The sequence below is a fragment of the Leptinotarsa decemlineata genome, unplaced genomic scaffold, assembly GCF_025532065.1.
Source record: "Leptinotarsa decemlineata unplaced genomic scaffold, Ldec_3_MD MMD2_tig00078422_RagTag_RagTag, whole genome shotgun sequence".
In the NCBI taxonomy this organism is placed as follows: domain Eukaryota; kingdom Metazoa; phylum Arthropoda; class Insecta; order Coleoptera; family Chrysomelidae; genus Leptinotarsa; species Leptinotarsa decemlineata.
Window position 1 is genome coordinate 21,945,965 of NW_027412747.1, and position 18,312 is coordinate 21,964,276.

An 18,312-nucleotide genomic window follows, 5' to 3' on the forward strand; every position below is an offset into this window, starting at 1 on the left:
TTCGGAAAGTATTTTGTGAAAAGGTATTTTATTCGCTTGATGAATTTTTTCAGTCTGATTTGGAATTTTAAATTTTAATTTTTGTACCCCTACTATGGTCTGAATGTTATGTAATATATCATATAATTATGTTGTTTTATGATTGTGACCTCATTGTAATTGTACTGAGTTATGTGACTTTTTCCATGCCGTCCCTAGGTCTACGGAAATAAAGATTTTTGATTTGATTTGAAGTATTGAAAAAATACTTAATAATGCGGGGTCAAACCCGAAACAGGTCGTATAAATAAAATCAACTAGTGGTACTTAGACAAAAGTGTTTTTATTCATTTCATTAAAGTGATCATGAATTACCACAAAATAAACAAGTAATCAATCATACATAATACAGAAACTATATGAAACATAAATAGTCAATAGTAACGGCATCTTTTTCTTTTCCTAATATATTTTTTCCGGTAAACTAACACATAGTTCACTTTTGAAAAACTGGATTTGCCAGGACTTTAAAAACACTTGATACCCTCACGATGAAATCCAATGATACACTGAAATGGATCGCGTTCCTGGTCAGCCCTTCGATGTGGCAGCATTGTCGGGCTGACCAAGATGCTCTTCATAGAGCGATTTGTATAACTATGGGATGACCAACGGCATGGGGCTGACAAAGGTATAAAGGATATGTAAAATTTTTATTTTCAGAAAAAATCTACCCCTCTGATGGGCCTATTAATAAAATCATATCACTGAAGAGTATTCCGAAAAGTATATACCTAAATATATTCGGGAAGTGCTGGGTGGACCAACGCCCCGTTCATATACCGGGCTGACCAATATGCAATGAACAAATATATATATATATATATATGTGGTGAATGCCCCGCCCTATATACAGGCCAAACTGGTAGAAGTTTTGATACAAGGTATCATGAACATGTCATCATTAATGTACGAACATCTTCAAAATTCGAAACATAAAATAGATAAAGATGATTTGAAGGTCCTTCACACATGAGAAAAAGGGAAAATGATGAAACTGTTGGAATCTATGGGAATAAACAGGTCAAAGAAAACTCCCAATTCTATTGTTCTCAACGAACAACTTCATCTAAATAATAGTCCTCTCCTGAAACTATAATCCAGTTCCCAAAACCTACATTATATAAAAAGCTTTGTTTTGTTATGATTATGGATATTACAGGTATACAAAATATAGGTACCAAATTATTTATGATAGGATAGGCAACTTAGGTATAAATTACTCAGATTTAAATGTAATCAGTTAGTTTTTAAAATGGTGTAATAGCCGAAACTAGTCAACAATAAAAAAATATCGTGGAAAATAGACAAAAGTGTGTTTTTGTAGTGTATCCCCAGTGGAAATAAATTTCCACAAAATAAACAAGTCGTCAATCAAAGAAGTGAAATCATACTTAAAGAACGTTTGATGAGCTTTATGAATAAATATAGTATTCTCCACAAACATCAATATGGCTTCATGGAAAACAGATCCACAACTGATGCAGTTATGGAAATAATACAAAATGCAATAAACAATGTGGAACGTGGCGAACACACCTCTTTAACGTTGTGGGATCTGAGCAAAGCATTTGATTGTGTTAATCACAATCTCCTTATCAAAAAACTTGGGTACCATGGAATCCGAGGAACATCTTTGAATTTCTTTATGTCCTATCTCTCTTCAAGGAAACAAGCAGTTTGTTTGGATAGTACTCTGTCAGATACAAAAAGTATGCCTCATGGCATCCCTCAGGGGTCTGTTCTGGGACCTACATTATTTGTTATCTACATAAATGACATTTTCGACTATATGCTTCCCAAAACAATGATTTGCTTTGCAGACGATACGACAATGCTAAATGAAAGTTCCGATATTGACGTTATATTAAAGATAAAACAAGAACTGAAAGAAAGTGCGGAAAAATGGTTCCCACGAAACAAGTTGAAGTTAAATAGGGATAAAACCCAAAATATCATTATATCATCAAATAATCGCTTGACAAATAACAATCAAGTTAAAGTTCTTGGCATAACTGTCGATGATTCACTCAAATGGGAAAATCACATTGAAATGTTATGTGAAAAACTATCCAGCAAACTTTATCTACTTCGTAGGCTGAAGAAAGTTCTGAGGACCCAAACACTAATAACCTGCTATCATTCACTATTCCACACTCACCTAACATATGGTGTACTCCTATGGGGTAGGTCTTCCTATGCTCTCAGAGCATTCCGTATGCAAAAAAATCTCTCAGGATTATAGCGGGTGTCCCACTTAATGAACATCAACCACTTTTTATGAAATTCAAAATCATACCATTGCCTTGTATTTTCATCTACCACATACTGCTTCAGATTTACAAGAATAAAAATAAATATTTTTCCCATTCACACTACCACAATGACACTACCAGAAATGCACAAAAAATGATACAACCCCCGTCAAGCTAGAAATGTCAGTAATTCGCTGGATATCAAACTCTACAATGTTTTGCATTCTGATCTAGTATTGTTGTGCATGAATGTATTCAAGAGGAGGTTGAACAATCATCTTATGAAAAATTGTTTTATAATTTGGAAGATTATATGAACTGTACATATACGGAATGATTTTAATATTTTCATGTTTCAGATGTTGTGCTGAACCATCACAAATTTCAGTGTCATTTTTATTCATACACAACTTTGTACATTGTACCATTGTTTCCTGACTTGTCATAAATGTAATTCACAAATAACATGATCAAATAAATCTATCTATCTATCTATCTATCTAATTAAGTTGCAATGATTTCTGAAGTACGATAACAAATTATGATAAATTCAGTTACACAGGCGAAATCCTTCAATGGATATTTCAACATTATCACATTGAAACTAATTAACGACCTGTTCTAGTTTTGCGAGGTGTGACAAAATTTTATTCATTATACATATCTACATGGATATAAAATATCACAGAATTAATATTTTAGGATATAATTAGATATATCTTAGGTGGCTATACATACATCGAATTACACAATTCTTACCCAAAGATATTTTTTCGACAAGAGTAAGTAATGAGTGCGAAAATAAATTGAGTCGAACATTAAAAAAATGAACTAATGAATGCAGTTTATTGTATGATTTTCACTATAGTCAAATATGGATTTTCAAGTATCGGTCAGTTCTATTCAATGAGTTAAACATTGCTTTTCTTCTATCGATATTCTCTCATATATTACGTTGCGTAAGATTTCTGCTTTGATTCCAGAATAGTATTTATTTCTTTGGTTGAGAAGTACAGAAATCAATGCATAATAAACAAAGAAAATGACAATAATAAAAGTAAAAGTGAATGTAAAAACATATAAATGTGAATAACTACATGTAAGCATATTATAAAAGTCAGTCCAAATAATATGTAACCATATTATAAGTCAGTCAAAATAATATAAACAACACAATAACACAAACAGTGATAAACATCCATAAGTAATAAAAGTAACAAATAAATATAAGAATATAAATATAACTAGTTGTAGAATATAAAAAAGCCAATAAAATATAATCAACACACAATTTCTCAAGTATTGAAAGTTAACACTTTAACCAAATGGGCTAAAGTTCAAGATCTCAGTTTAGTTGATTGATGAATTTTTGAATGATGTAAAAAGTCCTTTGAATTAGCATTTTTCTCAGCTGACTTTTGAACGCATTAATAATTGGGGAATTCTTAAGAGCTATTGGAAGCATATTGTATAATTTACAGCCACTGTACTCTATGCTTTTTTCATACAAAGAAGTTCTATGAGCTAGATACTAGCCTCTAGTATCTAGGTGCCAGCAAGTGTAAGTATTTTTAGATGTTTAAAAGCATCTCTACATGAATCACGGTACCCTAGCTTAGCTATTATTCTAACTGCATATTTCTGGATGATAAATATCCTTTTAGCTGAAGCACTCATACCCCAGTTGAGAATGCTATTTCGAAGGTGTGAATGGAAGTTAGCATGGTACAATATTAAGAGTATACTAGAGCTGCAGTGTTTTGTTTGAAGGTGGTTGACAATGTTTCGTGGTGTGTTTCATCAGTTCGGACTTCCATTGTCTAATATAATATAAATTGATTTGAAATCCCTGAAAAATTTTTTTTTTAATTAAAACGAATAACCGAATATACGAATTTCATTAAACAAAAAACTGAAAATCACAAAAAATAATATGCAAGCAACTACCAAAAAAATAAAAAAATAGAAATATTAATAAAAGCTGATAAAAATTAAAAAATATCAGTTATCACCCGAAGACGATTGTGGATACTAACAATCGAAACGTCGTGACGTAACTTGATTTGGAATCTTTCAATTATATTTTTAATTTTTTGTTAATAATATTTTTTAATTTTTTTCAGCTTTTATTAATATTTCGATTTTTTTATTTTTTTGGTAGTTGCTTGTATATTATTTTTTGTCAATTTCAGTTTTTGTTCAATAAAATTTCTATATTCGGTTGATCTTTTTAATTTTTTAAAATTTTTTTCAGGGATTTCAAATAAATTTATATTATATTAGACAATGGGAGTCCGAACTGATGAAATACTGCAGTGATTTGACATGAATCTAATAGAATAGCAGTTGTTCTTCAGTTATAACATAAGGTATCAATATTCCATATTAATTAAAATTATCTAGAACAGTTCCTAGCATATTTACAGTTTCTACAGGACTAATTGATTTTTCACTATTTTCATAACGTATCACATTCGAATCCCTTTCATCACGTCTGCTGAACAATATGGTGTTAGTTGTAGATTTGTTGAGTTTCAAATTGTATTTTTCAGTCCACAATATGATTTTATCATATATATCCTCAGCAGTTTCATGGAGTAATTGCTTCGGATAGACTTTTTTTCAATCACTATCTGAAAGACACTTCTGAGTATGATCTGCATAGTGTTCTTCAGGAATTTTCATTCATATATCATAGTTTTGGCTCGGATTTCAATATATTGATTTCTATATACTAATAGAAAAGTGGAAACCCAAGATTGTTTTTCTCAAAACGTCTTCTCTCCCAAATGAATATTACCCTTGATGAATGTATCAATTTTTCAACAGTGAAGTGAATTTCAACTTCGATTCGATATGTAGGATAGGGAAAATAACTTCTGCCTAATTACTGCTAAGATTTTCATTTGTTACGACTGGTTTTGCTCCATTAAACCATTCTCAAATGAACTATTTACTGAAGAATGGTTTGATAAACCGAAACCGGTCGAAATAAATGAAAATAGTCGTAGAAATTAGTCAAAGGATATTTCCCTATCCTATATTCAATATGAATTTTTACAAAATGAATGGGTCGTCTCGAAATATTTTCAAATTCCAATTTCGAAGTAGACGAATGATCATTGAATGTAATTTCAGAATTAGGTAACCTCTTTTCTACCCTTTTTTTTTGCTCTTTTCAACGCAACCCCTAAAATTTATTTCCAATGTAACTTTTTGTCTTATCATTTGTTTACCATTTGAAAATTTATTTCCTATAGACTGTTTCATTCTAAACAAAAAATGTCTCCTGGATTTTTTGCTCAAAATAAACCAGTTCGCAGCAAAAAATAATTTCAGGAACAACTACAGAGATACATCGTCATAAATACGAAAATACGAAATTAATCTATATAGTAGGTCGCTATTAGCGATAGTGACAATTAAATTGGTATGACGCTGTCAGTTTGTGAATTTTCGAAATTGAATTAATACTAATTGTGTGTTGTTGTTCTGTTCTTAATTTGTTACTTCAATAATTCACTTGTTATCAAAATGACAAACACAAACGAGGAAATGGCTGATATGCATTACGTTTACGGTCTGTCGCAGGGGAATGGGTTAGAAGCTTCTAGAAGATATGCTGAAATTTATCCTCAACGGCAGCATCCTTCACATAGAATATTTGCTCGACTTCATCAACGATTACGAGAATATGTTTCATTAGACAAAAGAACACAGGATTGTGGTCGCCATCGAGAAGTACGATCACCACAGCTTGAGGAAGCAGTACTTAATTTGATTGAAGAACAACTTACTACCAGTACTAAAAAGATTGCTTCCCAGTTAAATGTTGATGATATGACGGTATTTCGAATTTTAAAAGACCATCTGTAACGATTACAGGCACTGTTACCGCGAGACTTTCCGAACCGTCTTGAATTTTGCAATTGGATGCTGGAAATGATTAGAAGAAATTGTGACTTTCTGAAGACGATATAATTCACAGACGAATGTAGTTTTTCTCGGGACAAGATTATTAATTTTCATAATTACCACATATGGACTGATGAAAACCCTCACGCTATTGTCGAAACTAACCATCGAGAACAGTTTTCTCTTAACGTGTGGCTCGGAGTTATGTTTTTTATGCTTGATGTCTTTTTGGTAGTACAAAACGTCAGGGTGATTTCAATATTGTAACTTCTTCAGTGCTTGTGAAAAAAATTATTATACAAATTTTATGTACACCCTTTAAGGGACTGTATCTTAACAAGGAATGCTTCAATGAAGTTTTTTTATATGAAACATCCTATCTGTTTTTCGATGATGAATCACCTCCTCAACTGTTTCACACTCATTCAGTTACACCCTGTATATCATTCTCATAGTACCAGATGCTGAATATATTCACAGAATTCAAGTTAAAACCGAACTTGATATTTGACGAAAATCTAGGTAGTTTTTTGTTTCTGATAGAGAGGTAGATATTTGAAAAGTGAATTCGATAGTTGTGATAGTTGAATCAGCTTGTAGCTGATTCAACTATCACAGAAAAAACATCAGTCGCAAACGTTCCGCTAGAGAACCTCGAGAACTTTTCAGAAGAAGAATGGGAGGTAGCGCTGTGGTAGAAGTATTTGTGAAGCGGAAACAATAATACTCTGTTGACAACGTCGCAAAACAAATTCAACAGAAATATGTCGAGTGAATATTATATTCGAGTGGGCAAATAACTGCACTCATATAAAATGGAAAACACGCAGCGAATTCCTTCGTACCGTAAGACATGCTCGACGGTGAAAATCTGAATTGACAGGGGAAATCCTTGAGAAGAAAAATGGTTATTTGGAATTCATGGATTGAAAGAAAAACATATATTCATTTCGGAATGGAAATTGAAATTTTTACTCGATTCAACAACAAAGAGAGACAGGAAAGAATTATTTGTAGCTTTTTTACAGGATAGAACTCAGTATGTGAGCATAAAACATAAATGTAATGATGGGATAATAACAAAAAATTCAGATAAAACCAAACACGATATGGAAGTGCTGCAGGGATCAATTTTAGGTCCAATCCTCTCCATTCTCTACGTTAATGATATAGAGAATGTTTTAGGGAATGAAATGTACACAGCATACGCTGCCGATTTTACGTTAATTCTATCAGATTTTGATTATGACCGCCTTGAAGAAAAATGCAATGTATATATGGAAAAGTTAATTGCCTACTATAGTAGTAATGACCTACATTTCAACCAGTCGAAAACACAAATCGTGAGGTTTCATACTAGGCAAATAACGTTTCAGCAAAAACTCACCTATACATCTGATAATGAACCAAAGGGCAGTACTGCAGAAACCGTGAAATTTTAAGGTGTATATGTTGATGAATTTCCCAGCTGGAAATCTCATTGTGAACAGTTAGTGTCAAAGTTAGGTAGCATTTTATTTATCTTTAGGAATTCAAAAGAGGCACTGGAACAAAATCAGTTGATAACTTTCTATCACGCTCAAGTAAATTCACGACTGAGGTATGGGTTGTGTCTGTGGGGTAATACTATCCATGGGATGTGTTCATCAGCCAAAAGAAAATTTTGAGACTAACGGCAGGAGTTTCCTATGACCATTCATGTAGAAATATTTTCCCTTCTTGTAAAATTTTACCTCTAGCAAGCTTATATATTCTTGAAGTATATGTTGTGGAATTGGCCGCGGTGGTAGTGCGCCCGACTCACGATGGGGAGAACGTGGGTTCGATTCCCACCTCGACCAGATATTTTTCTCGAGAGAATTTATCTGGTTGAAGCTGGATTGATTCTGTAACCGTGTTAGGAATCACACGTTGAAAGGTAAGACCTCGTTAGTCCTTAGCTCGCACAAGTTTCTCAACTTCTGAGAGTTGTCGTTCGTATGGGGGCGACAGCTGATTAACGGACAAACAGATTTGGAACAGATTTTTTTAAACAGATATATTTATGAATATTGACAAATTTTATAAAAATTCCAACATTCATACATTAAAAACAAGGCAAAGAAATGATATTGACGTTCCATATGCGAGACTCAATATTACTTCAAATTCTCCTAATTGTATTTGGACCTAGGATATAAAACCATCTTCCTGAAATTATAAAAGCAACAAAGACATTATTTTGCTTCAAAACAGATTCAAATGATCTCATAAAAATTTGAAGAACATGGTACAATGAAGGACTTCCCCAGAAGTGGCCGGTCACATGTTTTAGACGAAGATCAAAAATTGGACATTGCCGTATCTCTGCAGGAAGATCCACATTTGTCAACGGTTTCATTAGCCCAAAACAATCCTGCGTCTAGAAGTACGATTGAGAGGTTTTTGAAAACAGAAAAATACCACCCATATAAGGTATGTCTTGTCCAAGAGCTCTTGGAAGATGACTATGACAGGCGTTTGCAATTTTGTGAGGAAATAATGAGGCGATGTGACGAGAATAATGGGTTTCCACTCAACATACTCTTTTCGGACGAAGCTATTTTTTATTTCCATGGAGTAGTTAACAGGCACAACTATCGATTTTGGAGTCAGGAAGCGAAGGAAGCGCACAACTATCGATTCTGGATATGCGAAGCTCGTACGCTGCGTCCTCAGAAAGTAAATGTATGGGCAGGCATCATCAACAACAGAATATTAGGGCCATACTTATTTGAAGGAAACCATACAGCTGAACGCTACTTGGACTTTTTACGCTTCGAATTAGTCCCTGCTTTAGCTGTTATGTTTCCCAATGAAGCAGATCCAGATATCCCCACTGAAACACTTTGGTTCCAACAGGACGGTGCTCCCACACATTTTGGTATTAATGTCAGAGAATATCTCGATGACATATTTGCAGGACGCTGGATTGGACGACGTGGTACAATTGAATGGCCGCCAAGATCCCCAGACTTAACGCCATTAGATTATTTTTATTGGGGATATATGAAAGACAAAGTTTATCAAAATAGGCCAGCTAATATTGAAGATCTAAAAAGCAGAATTAGAGTGGAATCACATAACATACCGGCTGAGGCCATTCGGAATTCCGTAGACGGGTTTTACCATCGCCTAGGAGCCTGCCATGTAGAGGGTGGAGGCCGATTTCAGCATCTGTTACGTTAATTCACCCGTAGATAGCACTAAGTTAGGTATTTGTAACTTTTCAAAAGAGTTTTTTTTTCATTTCGTTGTAACCACAAAAAAATAAAGGGTATGGTCAGAATTCATTTCTTACGAGATTTTTAATGAGCACATACACGACATAGGTTTGCATTTGAAAAAAGAAAAAGTTGGGGAGGGTACAACGTGAAATCAACTGATGTGTTTCAGCGTTTTTTTCCTAAAATACTGGTTAAAAAGATATTTGTTCGATTTTCTTCAAAATCGTGTTTTTTAGTTTTTCAAACTATATTTATTCAACAATGACTTTTGCAAAAAAATGAGTAATTCACACGAAATTTGGTACTCGAGGTTTTTTCGACGTGGCAAATCATTTATTCATTTCAAATTGATCGTTCTCAAGTAATTAACAATTTTCTATATCGATGCATATTACTTAACTACCACGGCGCTAAGTGAAGTTTCTGAGAACATTACAAAAACTGAGTACGTGGTGGATATCGTCAGAATAAACAACTTCTTCCTTCAAAATGTTAATCGAAAAATCATTAGTTTTCGAGATACATATTGTTGAAATTTTTTAAAAACAGTTGGTTTTTGTCATAACTTTTCTGCAATTTGTTTATTTTGATGAGATCCACTACTTACTTTCGTATGTGATGTAATTTCCTCAGCAACTTCACTTAGCAGCCTATGAGCTAAGTGATATGCATCGATATAGAAAATTGTAAATACCTCGAAATCGATCAACTCAAGCGTTGTTGAGGAAGTTCACCTTTTTTACTTGGCCAAAGTTTCGAATGGGAGAGAAATGGTATAAATGTCTGTCGGACATTATTGAATATCCATCGTGGCATTAGCCGGGAAAGTAGTTATTTCCGGCTGGCATTTACCAGAACCTACGGTGTAGGTTTTTGGGAGAGTTGAATATTTCGAAATATGTATTTTCTAGTTGAATTTACTTATTCAATCTCAAAATTTTGACTTCAAACTTCCCTCCATTATGGGAACATAAGCTTTCACAGCTGGAATCTCGATCGAATAAAACAAAATCCGGGCTAGTAGGCTGTGATCTAATAGAACCTGGAGTTTCAAATGTTTCGTTTGCCACTGCGGCAGACATCATCAGTGGTATATAGGTGCGCCTTCTGCGAAGACGGAAGTCTTAGCGCCGTCCATTTCGAAATATAAACGGCGAATTTTCAATCGAAATTTTGGGATCAGAGTCACAATTTTTTAGTTGAAGTCGAACTTTTCAGTTTGATGTCAGGGAAGTGGTAATTTCGAATTTGGAGTAGTAATTACCAGTTTAAGTCTAAATTTCGAGTGACAATTTTGTGTTTGAAGCTGGAATTTTTCAAGAAAGTAGTGGAGTTTTTCGAAAAATCGCGTACTTGTCCCTTCATGCCGTCCTGACCTAGTGCCACTTTATTTTGACTCTCCAGACGTTAACCAAACTGAGCGAACGTTCACATAGTTTTCAATTTTCCAACAACCTCGAATTTAATTTCTTCATCATGCATGAAGCATCTCTATAATTATCTTCCTTCAAAATTCCATGAAGACACCTGAATGTGAAAACTAGTCCACTGAAAAGGGTTAATGCGAATACTCCCGAAACGAATGTGCTAGCAAATTCCACTATCTCTCATAATTTAGGTTTGGATTCAAAGCAGAACAAGTTTGTGTATTCACAGCAATTTCGAGACGAAATTAGAGATGGAAAATCTCCATGAATGTGGCGGAATTCAAAGCAATTAAAACTAATTCAATGCTCGAATATGAAGGATGAAATAAACAGTCCGGATGATAGGAATCTGGAGCACAATACGCAATCAGTCAGGACGACAATGTGGAAGATGATCCAAAATTTTGTTTTTCGAGATGGAGGTACAGAAAAAGCCTGATATTTACGCATCCTGCAAAGATATTTCAGAGAGATATTCCGGAGAAAAACCATTGGCAGGTGCTTTCTGGTTTGTTTACAACAGAGAAAATACTAAAACATCATCAGAAGATAAAGTGTTGCACTGAAAATTCTCATTTTCGAATGTGGAAGATGATATGCTACAAGTGAACGTATAATTATTATGATATTCCTACTAATTATCAAATAGAGGCATGTTCAACAATGAATCTAACTCTAGATATGATTCGTATCTGGGCAATAATTGATATCGTTCATTATCACTACGAAATACTAGAAAAAAAATTAAAAACTATCTAAGAAGAGGCAAGGCAGTTATTATCTCCAACTCAACCACTGATAATATAATATAATATAATATAATATAATATAATATAATATAATATAATATAATATAATATAATATAATATAATATAATATAATATAATATAATATAATATAATATAATATAATATAATATAATATAATATAATATAATATAATATAATATAATATAATATAATATAATATAATATAATATAATATAATATAATATAATATAATATAATATAATATAATATAATATAATATAATATAATATAAAATAATATAATATAATATAATATAATATAATATAATATAATATAACTAATTTTGGTGTGGTTTTCTAGAATGTGGTGTTATGAGCTCCACTCAACATCGATAATATGACTAATGGCTCATTTGGGTATTATTGAAAATTTTCATGAGAATTCAGAATGGTATATGAAAAATGTAATTAAGAGAATGTTGATGATCTATGTTAGATGGGTAATGCGTTCTTTCGACATACATTTCAGTCACCACTTCAGCGTCATCAGGAGATTATAATAACTGATCAGACTAGGTAGTTAGTCTAATTTTCATGAGGTTCTGCTGTGTCCAAAAAACTTTTTTATCGCTGGAGTATCCGATCGGTTGGATTGAACAATTCAATTCAGAAAAGTGACTATTCCGATTTACGAATTTATTTTGTTTCATCATCGAGAAAATAACCATTACTGAGGGTCCTTGTTAAATTACATAACTGATACAGAATAACGTTAAATATTTGTTGATGCACATATTATAATGATATTGTTCAGTTGATCTGACAGAAAAGTGGAGTAAATTTCACGCGAAAGAAGTTACAGCAACAATTAGTTAAAAAATAAAATTGTAGAGTATTTTGACACTCATGAAAAGATATTAGTATTTTTGTTATAGATCTTGAATTTGCTACGAAATCAATATAAGTCCATTATTAATAATAAGGCACTAACGCAGAAATCTTAGCCGGACAAATTTATTTATTTATATATTTGTAATACAATACTCTACAGGACATAGCCCAATTACAGAGCAGGAAATAATAGAGTATAATAAATACATCACAAACAAGTGAATGTAAAGTTTGCAAACACTACAAACAATACAAACAAGTGACTATAAAGATTACAATTTTATATTTATTATATGTGACAAAACAATTATTTTAGGAAGTGGGATTTTATATTTGACAATTCGCAACTAAATATATCTGAATTATCGCTAAGAGAGTTTGTCACTTTACACATGGTATGGATTGTAGAATTCTCCAGAACATTCGTGCGAGATGTTTTAAATAGAAATACTCGGGTGTCTGGAACATATTCTAGGAATGCAAATATCAAACTTTTCCAGTAATGTTGGGCAGTCAACAATGTTTTTGATGATTTTATAGGTTAGTACAACAGTTTAATATTCACGCCTTTTTTCGAGACTCCAAAAGTTATGCTTTTGTAGTGATTCAGAGTGGGTTGTTCCTATTGGAGGATAAATTCCATCGGTATTTAGGCTTAGCAGTTTTAAAAATCGTGTTCGAATTGCTTCTATTCTATCAATATGATATTGATAAAAGGGGCTCCACACAACTGACGCGTATTCTAACTTTGACCTTATGAAAGCATAGAATGAAGTTTTTAAGATCGAAGTTTCTTTGAAATCACTACTGTTACGTGCAATTAATCCGTACAGACGACAGGAGGAGGTGTCAACATTATCGATATGCCTATTAAATGATAGTGCAGTGTCAAATGTGACGCCAAGATCAGTAGATGTTTCTGGTCTCACCAGGGAAACGGTTTCTATTGAATAATCAAAGATCAAGATGTTCGTTTTCAAACTATGGGGCATGACTTTACATTTATCCGGGTTCAGTGACAAGTTATTTCGATAACACCATTCTACAACTCGCCCTACGTTTGCTGAGAGGTTCACACAATCATCTATGTTCTGAACGAGGCAGTTTTAGATAATCGGCATACAAAAGGTAATACACATCTGTAACATCTGCAATATCATTAATGAAGATATTGAAGATACAGAAGGCTGTCACTCTTGGCTCACTGCGCTTACTCAGGGCACATGATTCTCGGACCCAATGATCACACACCCCATGGTGTGGGGAGTGGTCATTAGTTGATAATGCTGGCGCGCTCTCCCGAATGTATCGGGGCTTTGGGAGACAGGGCCTGACCAGTGTATACTACAGTAAAAATAATAATAATGATAGTATGATAAATACTTTCTATAACAAGTTAAAACCGATCAAGATTATAAAAAAACATTGATAATATCTCTATTGAATCAGCAATGATTTTTCTTGATAGCCACTTTTGAACTAACAGAGAGAGAAAGAGAGATGTTTCGGGAATTGAATAAATCAAATCGACTCCACTCATCATGAATGTTGAGTTGACGAAACAGTCAGTTCGAATAGAGTGCGCGAAATTGTAGAATGTTTTTACCGATAGTTTTGAAAATTCATACCAAACAATTTGAGATCATACAATAAATAATGTAATCATTACTTCGAAAGCTATGAAGCTCACGTTCTAGTTCCTCGAATAAACACCAAAACTCGTTTTTCCTAAGTAGGAACTGTTGATAGCCAAAGTTTAGATCGAACAAAAACAAATGAAAGGAACTGGAAGTAATCGGTATTGGAATTTGAAAGTACTGAAACTGGAACACGTGAACATTTTCTATTATTAGCATAATGACTTTCAAACATTCTTAACATAATAACGAAAAATATAAATGCAATACTTCATTAGGTAATCAAATGACACCAGATTCAAGTATACACGGTGGCCCAACGACGTTTGAAGGAAATTCAAGAATCATCGACAGGGTCAAGAGAAATGTTTTTATGAAGCTCTTGAAATTTCCATATCAGCTCATTAGTCAAAACTGTTGATCACATATTTACAGTACAGTATTGAAGAACTCGTTTAAAATTATTTTCACAACATTCCACAGCATTTTCAAAGTGGATCGACACAACATGCTCGGAAATTCTACAACAAAAATTCTCTTAGACGCTATTTGTGTTGTATAGATTCGACTCTTCAAACATCAACATGAAAGTATCACGGGATAACAAATCTGATAACTGTGAAGTCTATTCCATGCCACTTCTTTTCAAAACACTCCAAAGAAAATGTTAGTCTGACTTATCATCATAGAGTGGCCTGCAGGGTCACCAGATTTTTTGCCGCTTGATATTTTTTATTGAAATATCAAGATGGCATTGCCTTTGGTAAAATTGTCGACTAGTGACATCATGTTTTAGCAAACTATATATTCATTTTATTATCATGTCATTTTGTACTTTGACACATTGTGATAGAGACGAAGTAAGGTCACTATACGAAAGTCGGTTCGCCACACTCATACTTATTAACTATTCGTGGGAACCAAAGACGTAATATTTGAATTTTGAATTCGCCTCAATTATGTTTCATTTCCAATTCGAGTAATATTCTGTTTCAACCTTGGTGTCGATTCTAATACAAGTTTTCACTTGCAGGTTCTTCTTCTGGAAGCCGGAGACGAGGAACCAGTTGTAGCAGAAGTCCCTGGGTTCGCGTCAGCTCTGCAGGGTTCCAGCATCGACTGGGGGTATTCAACCCAACCATCCCCAAAAAGTTGCCTAGCTAGGGATGAAGGCAGATGCAACTGGGCTAGAGGCAAAGTCATGGGAGGATCTTCCACCATCAACTACTTGATCTACATCAGGGGACACCCTAGAGATTACGATGAATGGGAGGAAATGGGTAACCACGGCTGGTCTTACGAAGATGTCCTTCCATATTTCATTAAATCCGAGGATAATAGAAACCCGGAGAAAATAGATCCACATTACCATGGTGTTGGAGGTTACCAAACTGTGGAAATTTTTCCTTACCAGGACGAGAATACGTTAGGTCTCTTGGATGCTTATCAAGAACTGGGCTTGAAAAAAATTGACCAGAATACTGAACATCTGATTGGAACCTCATTGTTACAACATACTACCAGAGACGGAGAAAGGATGAGCACTAACAAAGCTTTCATAAGACCGATAAGGAACAAAAGGGAGAACCTAGTCGTTCAGACTAACGCGCATGTAACAAGAGTTCTCATAGATCACGAAACGAAGGCCGCTTATGGTGTTGAATACAGTCAGAAAGGTAAATTAGTTCAAGCCCTGGCTAAAAAAGAGGTTATCCTCTCTGCTGGGACAATAAATTCCCCAGTGATTCTCATGCTCAGCGGAATTGGACCAGCACATCATCTACAAGAGAACGGTATAAAGGTTCTCAAAGACTCTGCAGTAGGATTCAATCTGCAGGACCACACAACAATTGACGGTGTTGTTTTTCGTCTCACGAATTACACATCGACACTGGTGGATGACGAGCAGCTGAGGCAAGATATATACAAGTGGAAGGAGAGTCAGCAAGGCCCGCTGGCATCGACAGGTCCAATCCAAGCGAATGCTTTCGTTCAGACCAAGTATGAGAACAGTCACGATAGACCGGATATACAAATTTCGATAGATTCGGTGAACGCTGATAACTTCTTCACAGATCCTAGTTTGAGTTACGATACAGCAGTTCTTCCTCTTCCATACTATAGTGGATTGATGTCCAGGCCAATCCTGCTCAATCCAGAATCGAGAGGTCGTATATTACTCAACGATACTGATCCTGTTTTCGGAACTCCTCTGATCTATGCCAACACCTTCACAGAAGAAATAGATCTGTTGAGGATGGTGGAAGGGGTCAAACAGTGTCTGAATCTGGAAAGAAGTCACTTCTTCAAACATTACGGGATTATGTTAGACACGACCCCACTTCCATCTTGTCAACATATTCATTTTGGTTCTGACGAATATTGGGCTTGTGTAGCTATGGCGTACACCACAACTATCTACCATCCAGTGGGAACCTGCAAAATGGGACCAAAAGAAGACGTGAGTGCAGTTGTGGACTCTGAACTAAGAGTGTATGGTGTACAGAAGTTGAGAGTCATTGATGCTTCGATCATGCCGAAAATCGTGAGAGGAAACACCAATGCACCCACTATCATGATTGGTGAAAAGGGAAGTGACTATATTAAAAAGACGTGGTTGAAAGAAACGACTAAAAGTTATAACGACAACCTGTACGACTTTGATGAATTTTTCAAGTCCAAATTTAAATGACTGATGTGAGTGAACAGTTGATAAAATCTGACATAAATGTAACCGAACGGAGTGAAGGAATTTGATGCAATGTAATAGAGTGGAAATAACATTTTCCATTGCAAACTTTCCTCTAGTCGCCAAATATTGCGTTTGTCAGCAACAACAGTAGTATACTAGATTGTGTCTTAATTTTATCGCATAAACTCATTTTTTTAATGTGTGTTTGAATTTGTTCCACTTTTTTACACCTTTTTTCAGTTGATTATTGAGAAAGTTACTATAGGTTTGAAATTGAAATGGAAGACTCAAGGAACATGTGACTTTCAGAAGCACTGGAGTGTGTACAGTGTGTCCTAGCTAAAACGTGTCTCTCCCCAATCTGCGAACTCGTGAAAAAAATTGAAAATCGCTCAGACTCGTCGATTTTCTTATCAAGGGGGAACTTTCACCAAATACATCATCATTGTACTGTTGATACGTAAAGAATAAATTACATATCACGGTGGCCCTCAAACCTAAAAAACGACATTGAGAAATATACAGCGTCACCATTAAAGTGCGCACTATATTGAAAACTTTTTTTTCGAAAAGTTTCAATAAAGTTCAACTTCGGCACTTGTTTGTGCTTTGAATTTAACTTAATGATGCGGCCAATTGCGACCCACTGACGTTCAGTGTTTGTCAAATTCAACTTTTTTTAAAAAGAAATTGAAAAAGTGCATTTCTAGATCGAATTTAACAAAGAGTTACTTGAAAAAGTTGTGTCTACGGCAATTTCATATCCATATGCCAAATTTCATGCAACTAGGATGAAGTTAACGTTTTGCTTATTTTTGACAGATATCCCCTTTATTTTAAAAAACAAGTTCGGTTAATTGTAATCAATTAATGTATACATAACAAACTCATCATGGAGTTTAACTTTTCTGATAAATTTTCAGTCATACGGACATTTTTAGAGAGAAATTAAAAATGTGCTATCAAGAATTTCAACATGACTGGTGCAAAGTTTCAATCACTTGGCTATTTTCTTAAACAAACGTCAGTACCTTCAATTTTGAAGAAGCAGACACAACTCAAAAGCTGCAAAAGGTATTAATAAAATTACCAGAGTTGAAATCACATTGAAATTTCACTATTCAGATCATTTATAAACACTAACTAGAGCGGTAAGGATGCTTAATCACGTTGAATAAAATTTAAAAGTAGGTCTTGACAAACAAAATGCATGCTATGGTAGTGTCAAGTTGTTGATTTACTTGTCAAATTTTTAACAGTTATTGTTGCAATAATGTTGTCTCTTCAGGAAAGAATAGAAATAGTTTTAATATGTGGTGAGAATACACCATACCGGCAAGTAGCTAACATTTTTAATGAACGGCATCCAGGAAAAAATGTTCAACATACTACTGTGTCAAGGATAATGTCGAAATTCAGAGAAACAGGGTCCGTAGCAAATAAATTTAAAAAAAAGCACACT

General features: G+C 34.2%; 1 protein-coding gene across 1 annotated transcript in view; it reads left to right on the top strand.

The window, feature by feature from the left end:
* LOC111514333 (glucose dehydrogenase [FAD, quinone]) overlaps window positions 1-17,054 on the top strand; it is an 87,914-nt gene extending 70,860 nt beyond the window's left edge. Inside the window, exon 2 of the mRNA XM_074186008.1 lies at window positions 15,192-17,054. Coding sequence (XP_074042109.1) covers window positions 15,192-16,850 — 1,659 coding nt within the window. The 3' untranslated portion in view covers window positions 16,851-17,054. The remainder of the gene's footprint in view (window positions 1-15,191) is intronic.
* The last annotated feature ends 1,258 nt before the right edge of the window (window positions 17,055-18,312 follow it).